Genomic DNA, 13,586 nt, shown 5'->3' with positions numbered 1-13,586 from the left:
CTCGCAGCGAGCTCGCAGACAGCTCGCAGCATATTTTGGACCTCGCGGTTAGGAAACTCCTCGCAGTTAGGTGATGACCTTGCCAAGACCTCGCAGTGAGGAAGTCGGTTAGGCATGGACCTCGCCGCGAGGTGCTGACAGCTCACGGCGAGGACCTCGCCTCGCCGATAGGTTAGGAGACCTCGCCGATAGGTGAGAGGACCTCGCAGATAGGTGAGAGGACCTCGCAGTTAGGTTGGCTCCTATCCACTGGGTGAGAGTCCTCACAGTAGGTATATTAGCCAGCAGGTAACCTGACCACAGAGGTAAACACAGGTTCAGAGCCTCATTAAAAATTAAGGATCAATTGCAGCATCTAATATATACTGATAAAAATGTTAAAAAAGTTTTTGAATTTGAAAGAAAAATTGTATTTAATTCAAAAGCACATTCCTTGGCTCAAAACAATGTGGGTCAGTGAACTGAAATTGTTCTGTATACCAAAAAAGTGCCTTAAAATTAAACACAATTTTTTATTTATTTATTTATTTTTTTTTTTTTAGAAAAAAAACAAAAAAAACCTACCAATCAAAACTTTTTTAACCTTTTTTTTCCGTGAATCCTCTCACAAATGTTCTTATCTATTTTAGCATGCCAAAAAATAAGAATAATCTGTACCTTCTTTGCACATGGTCTTCCAAAATATTCCACACTATGAGGCATTCTTCGCTCCTTGCAAGAATAGACAAATTCCAAGAATTCAAGGATCAGGTAGTGATTTTTAGAAAAATTGCATCGTCGCTGGCCTATAAAATTAAAAAAATAATCATCATTCACCAAGGTCACACTCAAAATGAATTGTAAAAATTTCTGAATTTTGATAGTTATAAGTGAATATTTCAAGTTAAACTGACCGATTCTTTTCATTAATTTTAAGCGAGAGCTTTTCCTTCAGCATATCAATCACACATAATGTGCTGTTCCTTCTCCTTCAAGCAGGAAAATACTCATTGGAGGGAGGAATTTCCTTCAAATTTACAATGTCTAATCACTCTAGAACTGTACTCTTTGCATCAACTTTATAGTGAAGGTAAGTGGGCATTTTAAAAGCCCAAATTTAGCATGTCAGCCCTTGCAGTTAAGTCAGTAAGTATACGCATTTTCCTTACTGCTTCTTGATTATGGTCTGATGTTGCAGAACTTTTCAAAGTACTATCCATGAAAATTCAGAGGACAACCAGTTGGTGACCACATACTTTTTCATTTGTTTACATTTTTTCATTTATATTCTTATTTAAATTCAGTGGATAAAATTAAAACATAAATTACAACTGGAAACCAAGAGGTATGTAAAAAAAATTAAAAATGTTAATCACCTTACAAGACTTACTCTGTCCCTTTCTTTTCATGTTGACTCCTATTCTTTTCATGCAACTTTGGCAGGGAACAGTAGGACAGGGTCGCATATTTGGCCTGATCATTGCTAGAGCTTCGGATGGTCCTAACAAATCCTTCAACTTCTGCAGTTCAGTGTCTGGAATCAACATATCAGAGTGAACAAGTGATCCTTTAGATAAATGAAAAGTTTCCTATTTTTTCCATATTTTAACACACATATCAATTGCATATTCATTCAAGTGAATGTGAGGAAAAACAGCTGAAAATTTTCATACCCCAGACTGAAAAGACGCAGCCACTTACTTTCTACGAGCAGGTCTATGCTGAGAGAAATTTCACGAAATTGCCACATTGGTATGCAGTTAAATCTAGTTTTGCCATGAAATTTATCCTCACATGCAGAGACTATTTGCAGTAGGTAATTATTCTCACACATACAGAGACAACCATCAGCTCGACATGGCCATCATTGCCCTGATAACTCAAGAGACCGTAGATGCATACTCAATTAAAATTCATAAGTGCACACAATCCCTCCATGAGAAAGGAGATAGTAGGTACCTAGAAACAGCAGTGTGAGCTATCCTTACTTCTCCTGGAGCAAAATCCTCCCTACTTATTTTGAAATTGTCATGCCTAAAGGAGAAAAATTCTATTACTTACAGTGCACACTTGTTGTTAGTCCGAAAATGATTCCTCCTCCGTCTCTTCACACATTCCAAAAGGACACATATTAAAGTCTAATTCCAAAGTAGATTTCCACAAGTTTTCATCCAATAATCACTGATAAACGAAGTCAGAGGAAAATAAAAAATGCTGCTGCGTAACTACTTACTTACAATACATGCTTCGCCGTATCACACATTTGAAATGAACCCAGATTATATTCCAATTTCAAGGATCACAAATCCATCAATTTTATCCTTTTTATCCGTAAGAAATCCCAATAACTTGGACGAAAGAACCTCGATGTAAACAAACCGGCGCGGCACACAAACTAGGTTAGGTGAAGTGAAGTTTACATTTGGTCGGGTAAGTTGCCACATTTTGCCCAAGAAATTCGATTAAATTATTGATATCTGCACGTCTGCACCTATGCGGTTAACGTGTTCAACATAGGCAACGCTGCGCTGATTGAGAGTCAGATGTTCTTTCTCCGCTCAACGTTTTGCGTCATTGTCAAGTTAGCTGAATAATTGTGCAAGCTCTGCCGATAAGGGGGGGGGGGGTGAGAGGTTCCGACAGCTGGTCTCATTTTAGCCGCTCATCCCTTCACATGAAAAATTTCATGGAAAATAAAAGCTAGAAATTTCACGTGAAATATTTCATGAAAATCCAGAAATTTATGAAAGATATTGAAAAATGCCGGTTCCTTTCCATGTTTAGTAAAATGTAGAAATTGTAAATTTCTTCTATTTTTGTTTGTTTGAGTGCGGGTTGCATACTCCAGCCCCTGAAAATTATGAAATATTTCACAGCCTCGTGAAATTTCATGAAATGTATCCCTGAAATTTCCAATTTTCCATTTCCTTCTTCCGTTTCATGCCACCCTGGGCCGGGCCACTACTCCATAGAAAGGGAAAAAAACAAAACAATAATTTTCGGAGGGCACTATCTGCCAATGATCTATTACGCTGATAACTTCTAACTGATATCGGTAAGGCGGTCAGTCGGTCACTCTACTTCTATAGTGACCGGTCGGTCAGTGGGTCAATGAAGTTGCCGCAGAGAAAATAGTTTCTTCACTTTTCTTTTTTTGTAGCGCTTTGTTATGAGCACCGGAAAGTTAGGTGAGTGATATTCTGAAAACCCGGGAAAAATTATTCACACCTTTCATCCTTTCATGAGGAGTTATGTGATGGAGGGATGTCCAAATACAGCAGTTACATAGAAAGAGGCACATTAGCGCCAGACGGACTTGGAGCCTGGGAGATTCGTTTAGCCCCGTTGCGGGCTGGGGCTGCCCAGGAAAAACCCTCATGACGAGCGAACGCATTCCTTCGGGTAGGTATTATGTGATGCATCGATTTTCTGATTGATGTCATAAAGACTCCAAAATTTATCGCGTTTCTCTCATAATGTAATTGAGCAGTGATTCCAATAAATTTAAAAACAAATTTAAAAAAAAAAAAAAAAAAAAAAAAAAAAAAAAAAAAAAAACACCCTTGCACCTCGTTTTTGAATTGCATTGAAATTCTGGCACTATATTCAAATATAAACTTTCGCATCAATTTACTTGAATAAATTAGAGCAATACGGGAACCACTATTACTGGTTGATCTAACAGAAAGAACAACTGAGCTATTGGTTTCCCTGGGCAGATAGGTGTTTTTAATGATCAGCCATTGCCGTTACCTAGTACTACCCAAATATTATAGGGTTTTTGGGGTTTACTCTACGACTTAATTAGTAGGAGAGCTTAATGGACCGCAAACCGTGCAGAAAAGCCCGGTCGCGTTGTTTCGTGTAAAACTAGTTAGGCAGCAGCCACCCGTCTTTTTTTTTTTTTTTTTTTTTTTTTCTTTCTTTAGGTCGTCAAATTTTTAGGGGAATTTTTTAGGATTGGGCCGGGGTGGCTACCGCCACCTAGAATAACTGCAAACTGCATTATAGACTCAAATCCATATTAAGCGAGTGAAATCGGCATCAGTGCATTTAATCAGCTGAGAGAGGCGCAAAAGTCCCACGCAGCGGCGTTGCCTCACCGACAAATTCCTTAAGAATAATAGAAAGCAGACTGCGTAATAGCGGGCAACCAGATATTTTTTTGATATATTTTACTCACCATCTGGCAATCAAAATTCCACTCGTGTACCATAACATAACCTATGCAGTGTGGTGGTCTGCAGTTTGTTTACAATCAACAATGAAGCTTTGCACTTCGAAAAATTGAGTAATTGAGATGATGTTAATGATATGTGAGTGAAAACAGTGATAACAGTGAAAACATGTGAAAATCTACGTTGGAAGTTGTTATGCAGCAGCATTTTTTATTTTCCTCTGACTTCGTTTATCAGTGATTATTGGATGAAAACTTGTGGAAATCTACTTTGGAATTAGACTTTAATATGTGTCCTTTTGGAATGTGTGAAGAGACGGAGGAGGAATCATTTTCGGACTAACAACAAGTGTGCACTGTAAGTAATAGAATTTTTCTCCTTGAGGCATGACAATTTCAAAATAAGTAGGGAGGATTTTGCTCCAGGAGAAGTAAGGATAGCTCACACTGCTGTTTCTAGGTACCTACTATCTCCTTTCTCATGGAGGGATTGTGTGCACTTATGAATTTTAATTGAGTATGCATCTACGGTCTCTTGAGTTATCAGGGCAATGATGGCCATGTCGAGCTGATGGTTGTCTCTGTATGTGTGAGAATAATTACCTACTGTAAATAGTCTCTGCATGTGAGGATAAATTTCATGGCAAAACTAGATTTAACTGCATACCAATGTGGCAATTTCGTGAAATTTCTCTCAGCATAGACCTGCTCGTAGAAAGTAAGTGGCTGCGTCTTTTCAGTCTGGGGTATGAAAATTTTCAGCTGTTTTTCCTCACATTCACTTGAATGAATATGCAATTGATATGTGTGTTAAAATATGGAAAAAATAGGAAACTTTTCATTTATCTAAAGGATCACTTGTTCACTCTGATATGTTGATTCCAGACACTGAACTGCAGAAGTTGAAGGATTTGTTAGGACCATCCGAAGCTCTAGCAATGATCAGGCCAAATATGCGACCCTGTCCTACTGTTCCCTGCCAAAGTTGCATGAAAAGAATAGGAGTCAACATGAAAAGAAAGGGACAGAGTAAGTCTTGTAAGGTGATTAACATTTTTAATTTTTTTTACATACCTCTTGGTTTCCAGTTGTAATTTATGTTTTAATTTTATCCACTGAATTTAAATAAGAATATAAATGAAAAAATGTAAACAAATGAAAAAGTATGTGGTCACCAACTGGTTGTCCTCTGAATTTTCATGGATAGTACTTTGAAAAGTTCTGCAACATCAGACCATAATCAAGAAGCAGTAAGGAAAATGCGTATACTTACTGACTTAACTGCAAGGGCTGACATGCTAAATTTGGGCTTTTAAAATGCCCACTTACCTTCACTATAAAGTTGATGCAAAGAGTACAGTTCTAGAGTGATTAGACATTGTAAATTTGAAGGAAATTCCTCCCTCCAATGAGTATTTTCCTGCTTGAAGGAGAAGGAACAGCACATTATGTGTGATTGATATGCTGAAGGAAAAGCTCTCGCTTAAAATTAATGAAAAGAATCGGTCAGTTTAACTTGAAATATTCACTTATAACTATCAAAATTCAGAAATTTTTACAATTCATTTTGAGTGTGACCTTGGTGAATGATGATTATTTTTTTAATTTTATAGGCCAGCGACGATGCAATTTTTCTAAAAATCACTACCTGATCCTTGAATTCTTGGAATTTGTCTATTCTTGCAAGGAGCGAAGAATGCCTCATAGTGTGGAATATTTTGGAAGACCATGTGCAAAGAAGGTACAGATTATTCTTATTTTTTGGCATGCTAAAATAGATAAGAACATTTGTGAGAGGATTCACGGAAAAAAAAGGTTTAAAAAAGTTTTGATTGGTAGGTTTTTTTTTGTTTTTTTTCTAAAAAAAAAAAAATAAATAAATAAATAAAAAATTGTGTTTAATTTTAAGGCACTTTTTTGGTATACAGAACAATTTCAGTTCACTGACCCACATTGTTTTGAGCCAAGGAATGTGCTTTTGAATTAAATACAATTTTTCTTTCAAATTCAAAAACTTTTTTAACATTTTTATCAGTATATATTAGATGCTGCAATTGATCCTTAATTTTTAATGAGGCTCTGAACCTGTGTTTACCTCTGTGGTCAGGTTACCTGCTGGCTAATATACCTACTGTGAGGACTCTCACCCAGTGGATAGGAGCCAACCTAACTGCGAGGTCCTCTCACCTATCTGCGAGGTCCTCTCACCTATCGGCGAGGTCTCCTAACCTATCGGCGAGGCGAGGTCCTCGCCGTGAGCTGTCAGCACCTCGCGGCGAGGTCCATGCCTAACCGACTTCCTCACTGCGAGGTCTTGGCAAGGTCATCACCTAACTGCGAGGAGTTTCCTAACCGCGAGGTCCAAAATATGCTGCGAGCTGTCTGCGAGCTCGCTGCGAGGTAATATTTTCTCTAGGGGCGTCCTTGAAAGAAGTGGGCCATGGGGGTCATGATAAGCACTAAGTAACGAAACCGAAAGTACAGGATGATGGTAAAGTCTCAGGAAGCGTCTGAAACGTAAATTAATTTTAAAGTTTTTAAATCTAAGTTTATAGTGTCTTAAAATTTAGATATGTATAGCTGCACCTATGGAAATAATCATCCGTGCCTGTGCTGCATTTTTTCGATGTTATCGGAAATTAAAGGTGTTCCGCAGCCTTCGGACGTGATGATGCCATTTCCAACTTATCAGTGAAGCATGTTATGCAAAATTCATCGCGTTTTGTCACTAATGGACCGATTTTAAAGTTTTATCTACTATATCTTACTATAACTTCAAGATTCATCTCATTGAATAAAGTAAAAAATAAAAAAAAATGCCCGTTGAAAAAAACTCGAAATGTCATCGCACCTTCTTGACTGATCTTTGTTAAACTTCATGCTTGTGGGGGGGGGGGGGGGGGGTGTCGCCGGAAAACTCAAATTTTAACTCAATTTTCAAATTCGAAAATCTAAGAAAGCAGACGTGGCCTATAATGCTATTTCGGTCCCTGCTCGATCGATTTATGTGAAACCTGGTCCCAGACTCACCCAGAGGGTACCTATTGACGAGAAACTCGAATTTTTTGTCCTTTCAAAATTCGGAAATCTAAGATTTCGGACGATATCTGAAATGTTATACCGGTTACCATTCGCTTGACTTTTATGACAGTATTGGTGCCAAGTGGTACAAAGCACCTGAATTTTCAAAATTCAATCATGACGGGCATGACCTAAAATGCCATCTCAGCGCCTTCAAAATTGACCTTTCAATCGAGATATGTATAATCTTTATGTTAATTTCAAAAATCAGTTGACCCGTCAGCTAATTTGAACCTCAATATTATAGGGGCACGCTTTTCATCACTTTTGTGTAAAAACTGCTTGTTTAGTTGTAGTTAGTTGAAGGTCTTACGTTTGTTTTAATTTTTTTTAAGAATGTTATTGTTCCTATTATTCAATAATTATGTGTACCTAATATTTTTAAACAAATTAAGAAGCATGATGAAGTGTTTCACAAATTAGAATAATGTATTTATTTTAAGTGATCATATATAGCTTCACTCGAACGACATCAAGTCATGGGTCGAGTCATACAATTTTTCCATGTGCATGTTTACAAACCGTTCAATAAAAATGTTTTTAATTATTATTCTTGGATATTACAAAACAGTTAGAAAATAAAAAATCAAAGGATACATGCGAGCACCAAAACTTTTACCGGTATCCCACGAGACCTAATTGTGAAAACAATCCATATCCTACGGAGCTAGCATTCCCTCATTCCATGTCCAGCCACCGGTTGCTACCCTCTCCACGCTCATGATCTGGCAAAATCATGAAGCAGAAGTGCAGGCCGGTTTTAGTGTCGACAGATCCACGATAGATCACGATCTCTCGAAAATAAGACGCGTTTACTAGTTTTGAACACATTTTTTGGGAAAGCCATGTCAACGCTACTGGCAAAAGTTCACGGAACTTCCTAGACAAGGCCTTCTACGCATAAGAAATGAACGAAACAATTATGAAAGAACAAACATAAATGTGGATTAATGATTTTAACTTCCGCCGCAGCACCGCGCAGACCGCACCGTGTTTGGCGCAATGCGTGAAGTATTCTGACAGTCTTATAGGCGCTATGCGTTTCACGCTGATCGCACTGTGTTTGCCGCAATGCGTGAAGTATTCATGCATTCTTGTAGGCGCTATCCGTTTCACGCTGACCGCAAAAGCCGCACTGTGTTTGATGCAATGCGTGAAGTATTCGTGCAGTCTTGTAGGCGCTAATATGTATTACATGCCGATTGCCGCGCCGAGGGTTTCTCCTTTTCATCTCAAGTCCCCATCATCATTTCTCTCTAAGTCGCGCCATTCCAGGCCAAATTGCGTGCTTGGTTTCTCTCTTAACGTGACTAATTAAAGGTGCTGTCTCTTGTATCACTGAAAGACGACATAATTAGAAATTACTATACGCTCAGGAAATCAGAGATTTTGTCGCCTTTTCTCGTTTGTAATTTTTTTTAAAATCCGATTTTTTTATGCCTACATTTAAAAAAAATTGCAAAATTTGCCGCCCCCATAGATTTGCCGCCCATGTGGCCACCCCCTTAATCCGGCCCTGCAAGGGTTACCGTTTAAAGTTATGGGACTAACCCAATTTCTTGGATGACTTGGACATTTCCAATTACTTGCGGTAGTGCCGCAACATGTGGGTTAGTAACCTAATTTATTGGAGCACCACCACAATTTATTGAACTTAACCCCTACCTCTCTTTTTCCGTGTTGAGTGATTTTGAAAGTCTGTTTGGATCCTAACGTTATTCGTGGACGCAACGGCGAAAGCCTGGTGGATTTTCAGGATTACAGAGTTGTCATTAACCCCATTCTCTCACTATCTAAGTACTATACTTGAAACTTTTAAATGAAATTATATCTGCCGCGCTTTGATGAGCGTCAACCAGCGATCGGCCGACTTGGCGTCACTCATGCAGGAGGCGAAGTCTGTGAGGGACCTCGCGGTCCTCACCAGGAGCTGGATGTCGGCTTCATTCTGCCGCGCCACGTCCGGATACTCCAAGAACAGCACCCGCCTGCACCCCCGGTCGACTATCAGTTCTGCCACCTGAGCGTCACCGCCCTCTAGCCCTGACCTGTAGAGTTTCACCCCAAGGACGATCGCTCTCGCGTTGCCTTTCGATCTTTCCGCCAGGGTGTTCAACAAGCCGCCTGTCGTCGCGGTGGCGTAGCGCTTGCCGAAAGCGTCCAACACCTGAAAGGTGGAGATGAAAGAGAGAAAAGAAAGAGAGTATGCATAGTGCCTCTCGCAAAATACGAGGTGATTCAAAGTTAAACAGCCAGACTGCAGGAGCTGGAACACCCCCGACCTCGAGGGGGTTAAATAGCGATTTCGATTTTTTCCGGATCGTTTATGAAGTCAGGGCATAAAATTGTAGGAGAATAGAAATGTTCGCGAGATTTGGTTCACAACCGTTGCAAAATTCAGGAAAAACAATTTTTCCCCGAAACGGGGGGAGGGGGGGAGGAGGCGTATCTCCGACTAGAAGCACTTTTGGAAAAAACTTTATACTTTGACCCATATAACACGCTCCTGCAGCCGACCTGCAGTCCGGCCGTTTAGCCCTGGATCATCTTGTATACTCCTAGCCTACTCTTCATTGCGGGATATGAATTCGATCGAACGAAGGATACGTGAATCGATTAACATGGATCGATTGGCACCGATTTGATCGACAAATCATTAAAAAACTGGTATCGATTCGATCGAAATGTTAAAACTTGAACCAATCGAACCATTCGATCGACACCGATTCAATAATCGTGGATCGATCGATAAACCCGTGAATCTATTGACAAATTCGTTAGTCGATCGAAAACTCCGTGAATAATTCGAAAAACCCGTGAATCGATCGACAAACCCGTGAATCGATCGAAAAAACCCCGTGAGTCGATCGACAAACTCGTGAATCGATCGACAAACCCATGAGTCGATCGAAAAACTCGCGAATCGATCGAATCTGTATCGACCAAATCACGTCGAGCTGTTCAAGTTTTAGCTTTTCGATCAATTCATATCGATCGAATCGACCCCGGTCTCTTTAATGGTCTGTCGATCGAATCGGTGTCCATCGATTCAAATTTTTATCATCTTTCGATCGATTCATATTGATCGAACTTATTATCTCTCTTATTTCATCCAGCCTTCGGCCCGCTGTAGAACAATGTATGAGTGGTCTAACTGGCCTAGACTACCCCTCTTGATAGCTCATCAATTGATGCGAGGATGAAAAAATACTTACTCTCATAATGCATGTTGCGGATTTTAGGTCTCTTTTGTTTTTCTACTCGTCGCTACAATTTTAATTCGGTAACGTTGTAAGTTCTATCAGAAAGGTAATTTGGACCCAAAATGCGCTATTTTCATCGTGAGGCCTTGTCCTCGCTAGCGCGGTTCGCGATGCTTGTGAGATAGTTAGTTCTACGAACTGAGGTTTCGCGGAATAGATTATAGCTGAGATTTATGATGTGTTCCGGGAACAAGTTCACCTGAAAGCTTCGCGAACCGCGCTCGTGTGGGGAAGACCTCATTTCGATTAATTTTTTTCTCCGATTCGAAACCGAGCACTTTGGTTTTACCAAAGTATCATTGTGACTATGACTAAAAAAAAGGAGGTGGGATCTTGGTTCAATGGAATTGTTGAAGGAGCACCGATTGTTTCTCTTCAAGACTCAGGTTGGTCCCTGTCTTGGTAACTTATTAAAGTCCAATAGAATTTGCTCCCGGGGAGACCATCATTGCGCAAAAGCAAATTCTCATGAGCTATAAGCAAGAAGCAATTTCTCCCTGCAAGTAGATATGTAAAGAGACCGTTTTTTTGGTTGTTAGAAACGAAAAGGGATGCCATGCTCATTATGCGTTTTGATCAAGATTGAAAGATGGGAACATAAGTGCTTATTTTTGCACGAACCGCTTCAATTATTGGCTAATGCTAATCTAATTGACTTCCATAAGATTCAAGGAACTTGGAGAAAAAATTCTTCTCCTCCCTATGACTTGGGCATAAAGCCTTGTTTGTCCAGTCATTGATATATAGAGTAAAAATGTACCCATCTATAAAGTTTGTCTAATTTCTCTGAGGAAGTTCAATTTCCATGGCACTTTTTCACAGTAAAGCTTCTAAGTTTAAAAAATGAATTAGTTTATTGTGTGAAATATTGGTCTAAAAAAGTACATGCGCCTTTGAGTTTTTGTGGTTACCGAATTAATCCGCGCTGACCATAGTTGAATGTCTGGCTTCGAAAACTACCCCAACCTCGGAGAAAACAAGTCCTCTGGTTTGTTTACCGATTCGTGGTTTTTAGGGTGATACACATAGTTTATTTATTCATTTAAAGAGGAGATTTAATTAAAATATGGGTAAATAAGGCTAAAAGATTATTAAAACACTAAAACACAGGACGTTGCGAGCTGTTACCAGCTCATTTTCAGCTGCGAAAAAACATAAAAACAAGTAAAAAATTGAGTGGCGACCTGACCCCAGCCGTTATCACGTAACCACTGGAATTCAGTACCGAAAATCCGAGGCAGACATAGTGGCCACCTACACACCAATCAATGTGGAAGATGGGTAGGCAACCCCTGCTCCTACACATCTGCCCGCGAAATACGAACAGATGACAGACGCGCACTTACTGAGGCTACTTCATTGAAAAAATTGGTGATATGCAGCCCCTAAACCTTCCACGTCTGCTCGGAAGTTGCATAGCTTGTCTCTTTCTTTCACAATATGAATCATTTCTAACACACCCCTGGCGAAGTCTCTAGGTACTTGTTTTTATGTTTTTTTCGCAGCTGAAAATGAGCTGGTAACAGCTCGAAACGTCCTGTGTTTTAGTGTTTTAATAATCTTTTAGCCTTATTTACCCATATTTTAATTAAATCTCCTCTTTATTCGTATATTCGGGCTATGTTTTTTTGTTTTGTTTTTATTCATTTATTTATTCCCTATCCTAGCAAAAAAATCATTTTAAATTACAGAGAGAGGCACGAATTTCGTTTGTTTCGAAAAACTTCCAACTCCAAAGTACATTAATGATCACAATGCAACATTAGTACTTTTTCTGAATTTAATTTTTTTCCGTTTTTTATATTCTTTTTTTCCGGACCTAGACGGTTTCTGTAATCAGTGGTACAATTTTTTCTGGGCACCCATCAACTTCTCGGAATACTGCACTTTCAAAAAAAATTTTTTTTGCTTAAGAGATGAACACGTGATTTCATCTTGTGCTACAGATCTTTAGGATTCAGCAAATCTCTTATGATGGTATGTGAATGTGGCCACCATCCATTCATTCAGTACTCACCCGGTGGAGAGGCACGAATGATCGATCATCGATATTCCCGATTTGCAGCTATGGTAAAGAATCGATTAACAAGGTGCCCGTTGCAAACACCCTGTTTATCGATCCTTTTTCATAGGTTTTAATGGTAGATCAATCGATGTATCGCAAAGCACGCCACACCACCGCTTTGATACTGTCGTTTTTACCAGCTTGTGAAATTGAGGACGTGTTTTTGTATGATAATTATTATTGGAGAGGTCATCGGGTGAATCAATGAGAGTATATGGTGATGTGTATTGTGCATCATGCCAAGTTTTGAACTTTAGCCACGCGATGTATTGTTCACGGTATCAAAAATGATTTTTTGAGGATTTTCCTGTTCTCTCAATTTTTTTTCTCTCTTTTTCGTGGCCAACAAGTTGGAAGCAAGGTTTTTTGCTCTCATCAAAAAACGTCAGCGAAAATTGCGCAATTAAATAATGCGAAAAAATTCCAGATTTCTAGAACCTCTAGTTAGAGTCCTTTGACCTCTGGTAAATACTTTTTTTTTTCGGATATCCTTTAAAATCTCTGTATGTATACGCCATTGTCGTTTCGAGTCGCTATTCACAGGCTAGTTTTATCGGGTATGTATCCTGCAAGTTTGCTTACATGTGCGATCAAGTGGTTCCTTGGCCCAGAGAAGAATTCAGTTTTTTAAAAACAATCCTCCTCTCGCTGTATAATATCTTTAAACTGGAGAAGCCATATTTTGAAAGATTTAAAGTTGTGAAGAACTTACCGAACTCCATTTTTACTTATATTTTTTTGCACTTTAAAACTGAAAAATGAGTCAGTCCTAATATTTGCAACTGACAGTATCGAGTCTTTTTTTTTATAAAAGCGAGTTCAAAGCTTAAGCATTTATTTTTAAAATTCACTTTATTGTTTAGCGATGGAATTCAATGAAAATAAACATTGAATCATAAGATGTATCTGGAATTTTCTTTAGATTGGTCCTTGAATTTTGTCATTGACGGAAACAGTGTCAAATCATGAGATACTCGTATGTTATTTTAGTTATCTCTGCAATTTCAGAAGTTTTCGATAA

General features: G+C 39.0%; 2 protein-coding genes across 7 annotated transcripts; one reads left to right on the top strand and one right to left on the bottom strand.

The window, feature by feature from the left end:
- Nucleotides 1–8: 8 nt before the first annotated feature.
- On the bottom strand, nt 9–2,348 carry LOC140224242 (uncharacterized). 5 transcript variants are annotated; one of them, XR_011899538.1, is made up of 3 exons: nt 2,041–2,167; nt 1,356–1,513; nt 9–785 (listed from the first exon to the last, which is right to left on the bottom strand). XR_011899538.1 is itself a non-coding variant. In XM_072298257.1 (3 exons), the coding sequence occupies exons 1-3, from the start codon at nt 2,221–2,223 to the stop codon at nt 568–570; spliced, it is 369 nt and encodes a 122-aa protein (XP_072154358.1). In that variant the 5' UTR covers nt 2,224–2,348; the 3' UTR covers nt 9–567. The 5 variants fall into 5 exon arrangements, 2 of the variants coding, with proteins under 2 accessions (XP_072154358.1, XP_072154359.1); XM_072298257.1 differs by lacking the exon at nt 2,041–2,167 and adding an exon at nt 2,217–2,348 and having other exon boundaries at nt 1,370–1,513; XM_072298258.1 differs by lacking the exon at nt 2,041–2,167 and having other exon boundaries at nt 9–293; nt 658–785; nt 1,370–1,945.
- Nucleotides 2,349–3,246: 898 nt separating this feature from the next.
- On the top strand, nt 3,247–13,517 carry LOC140224243 (uncharacterized). 2 transcript variants are annotated; one of them, XM_072298259.1, is made up of 4 exons: nt 3,247–3,381; nt 5,042–5,185; nt 5,770–5,897; nt 6,264–13,517. In XM_072298259.1, exons 1-4 carry the CDS (start codon nt 3,357–3,359, stop codon nt 6,291–6,293), a joined length of 327 nt encoding a protein of 108 aa, XP_072154360.1. In that variant the 5' UTR covers nt 3,247–3,356; the 3' UTR covers nt 6,294–13,517. The 2 variants fall into 2 exon arrangements, 1 of the variants encoding a protein (XP_072154360.1); XR_011899539.1 differs by lacking the exons at nt 3,247–3,381; nt 5,770–5,897; nt 6,264–13,517 and adding an exon at nt 3,581–4,514 and having other exon boundaries at nt 5,042–5,760.
- Nucleotides 13,518–13,586: the final 69 nt, after the last annotated feature.

This window comes from Bemisia tabaci, chromosome 3 (genome assembly GCF_918797505.1).
Source record: "Bemisia tabaci chromosome 3, PGI_BMITA_v3".
Lineage (NCBI taxonomy): Eukaryota > Metazoa > Arthropoda > Insecta > Hemiptera > Aleyrodidae > Bemisia > Bemisia tabaci.
Note: the sequence above shows the minus strand (reverse complement) of the source record. Positions and strands in the feature narration are given on the sequence as shown.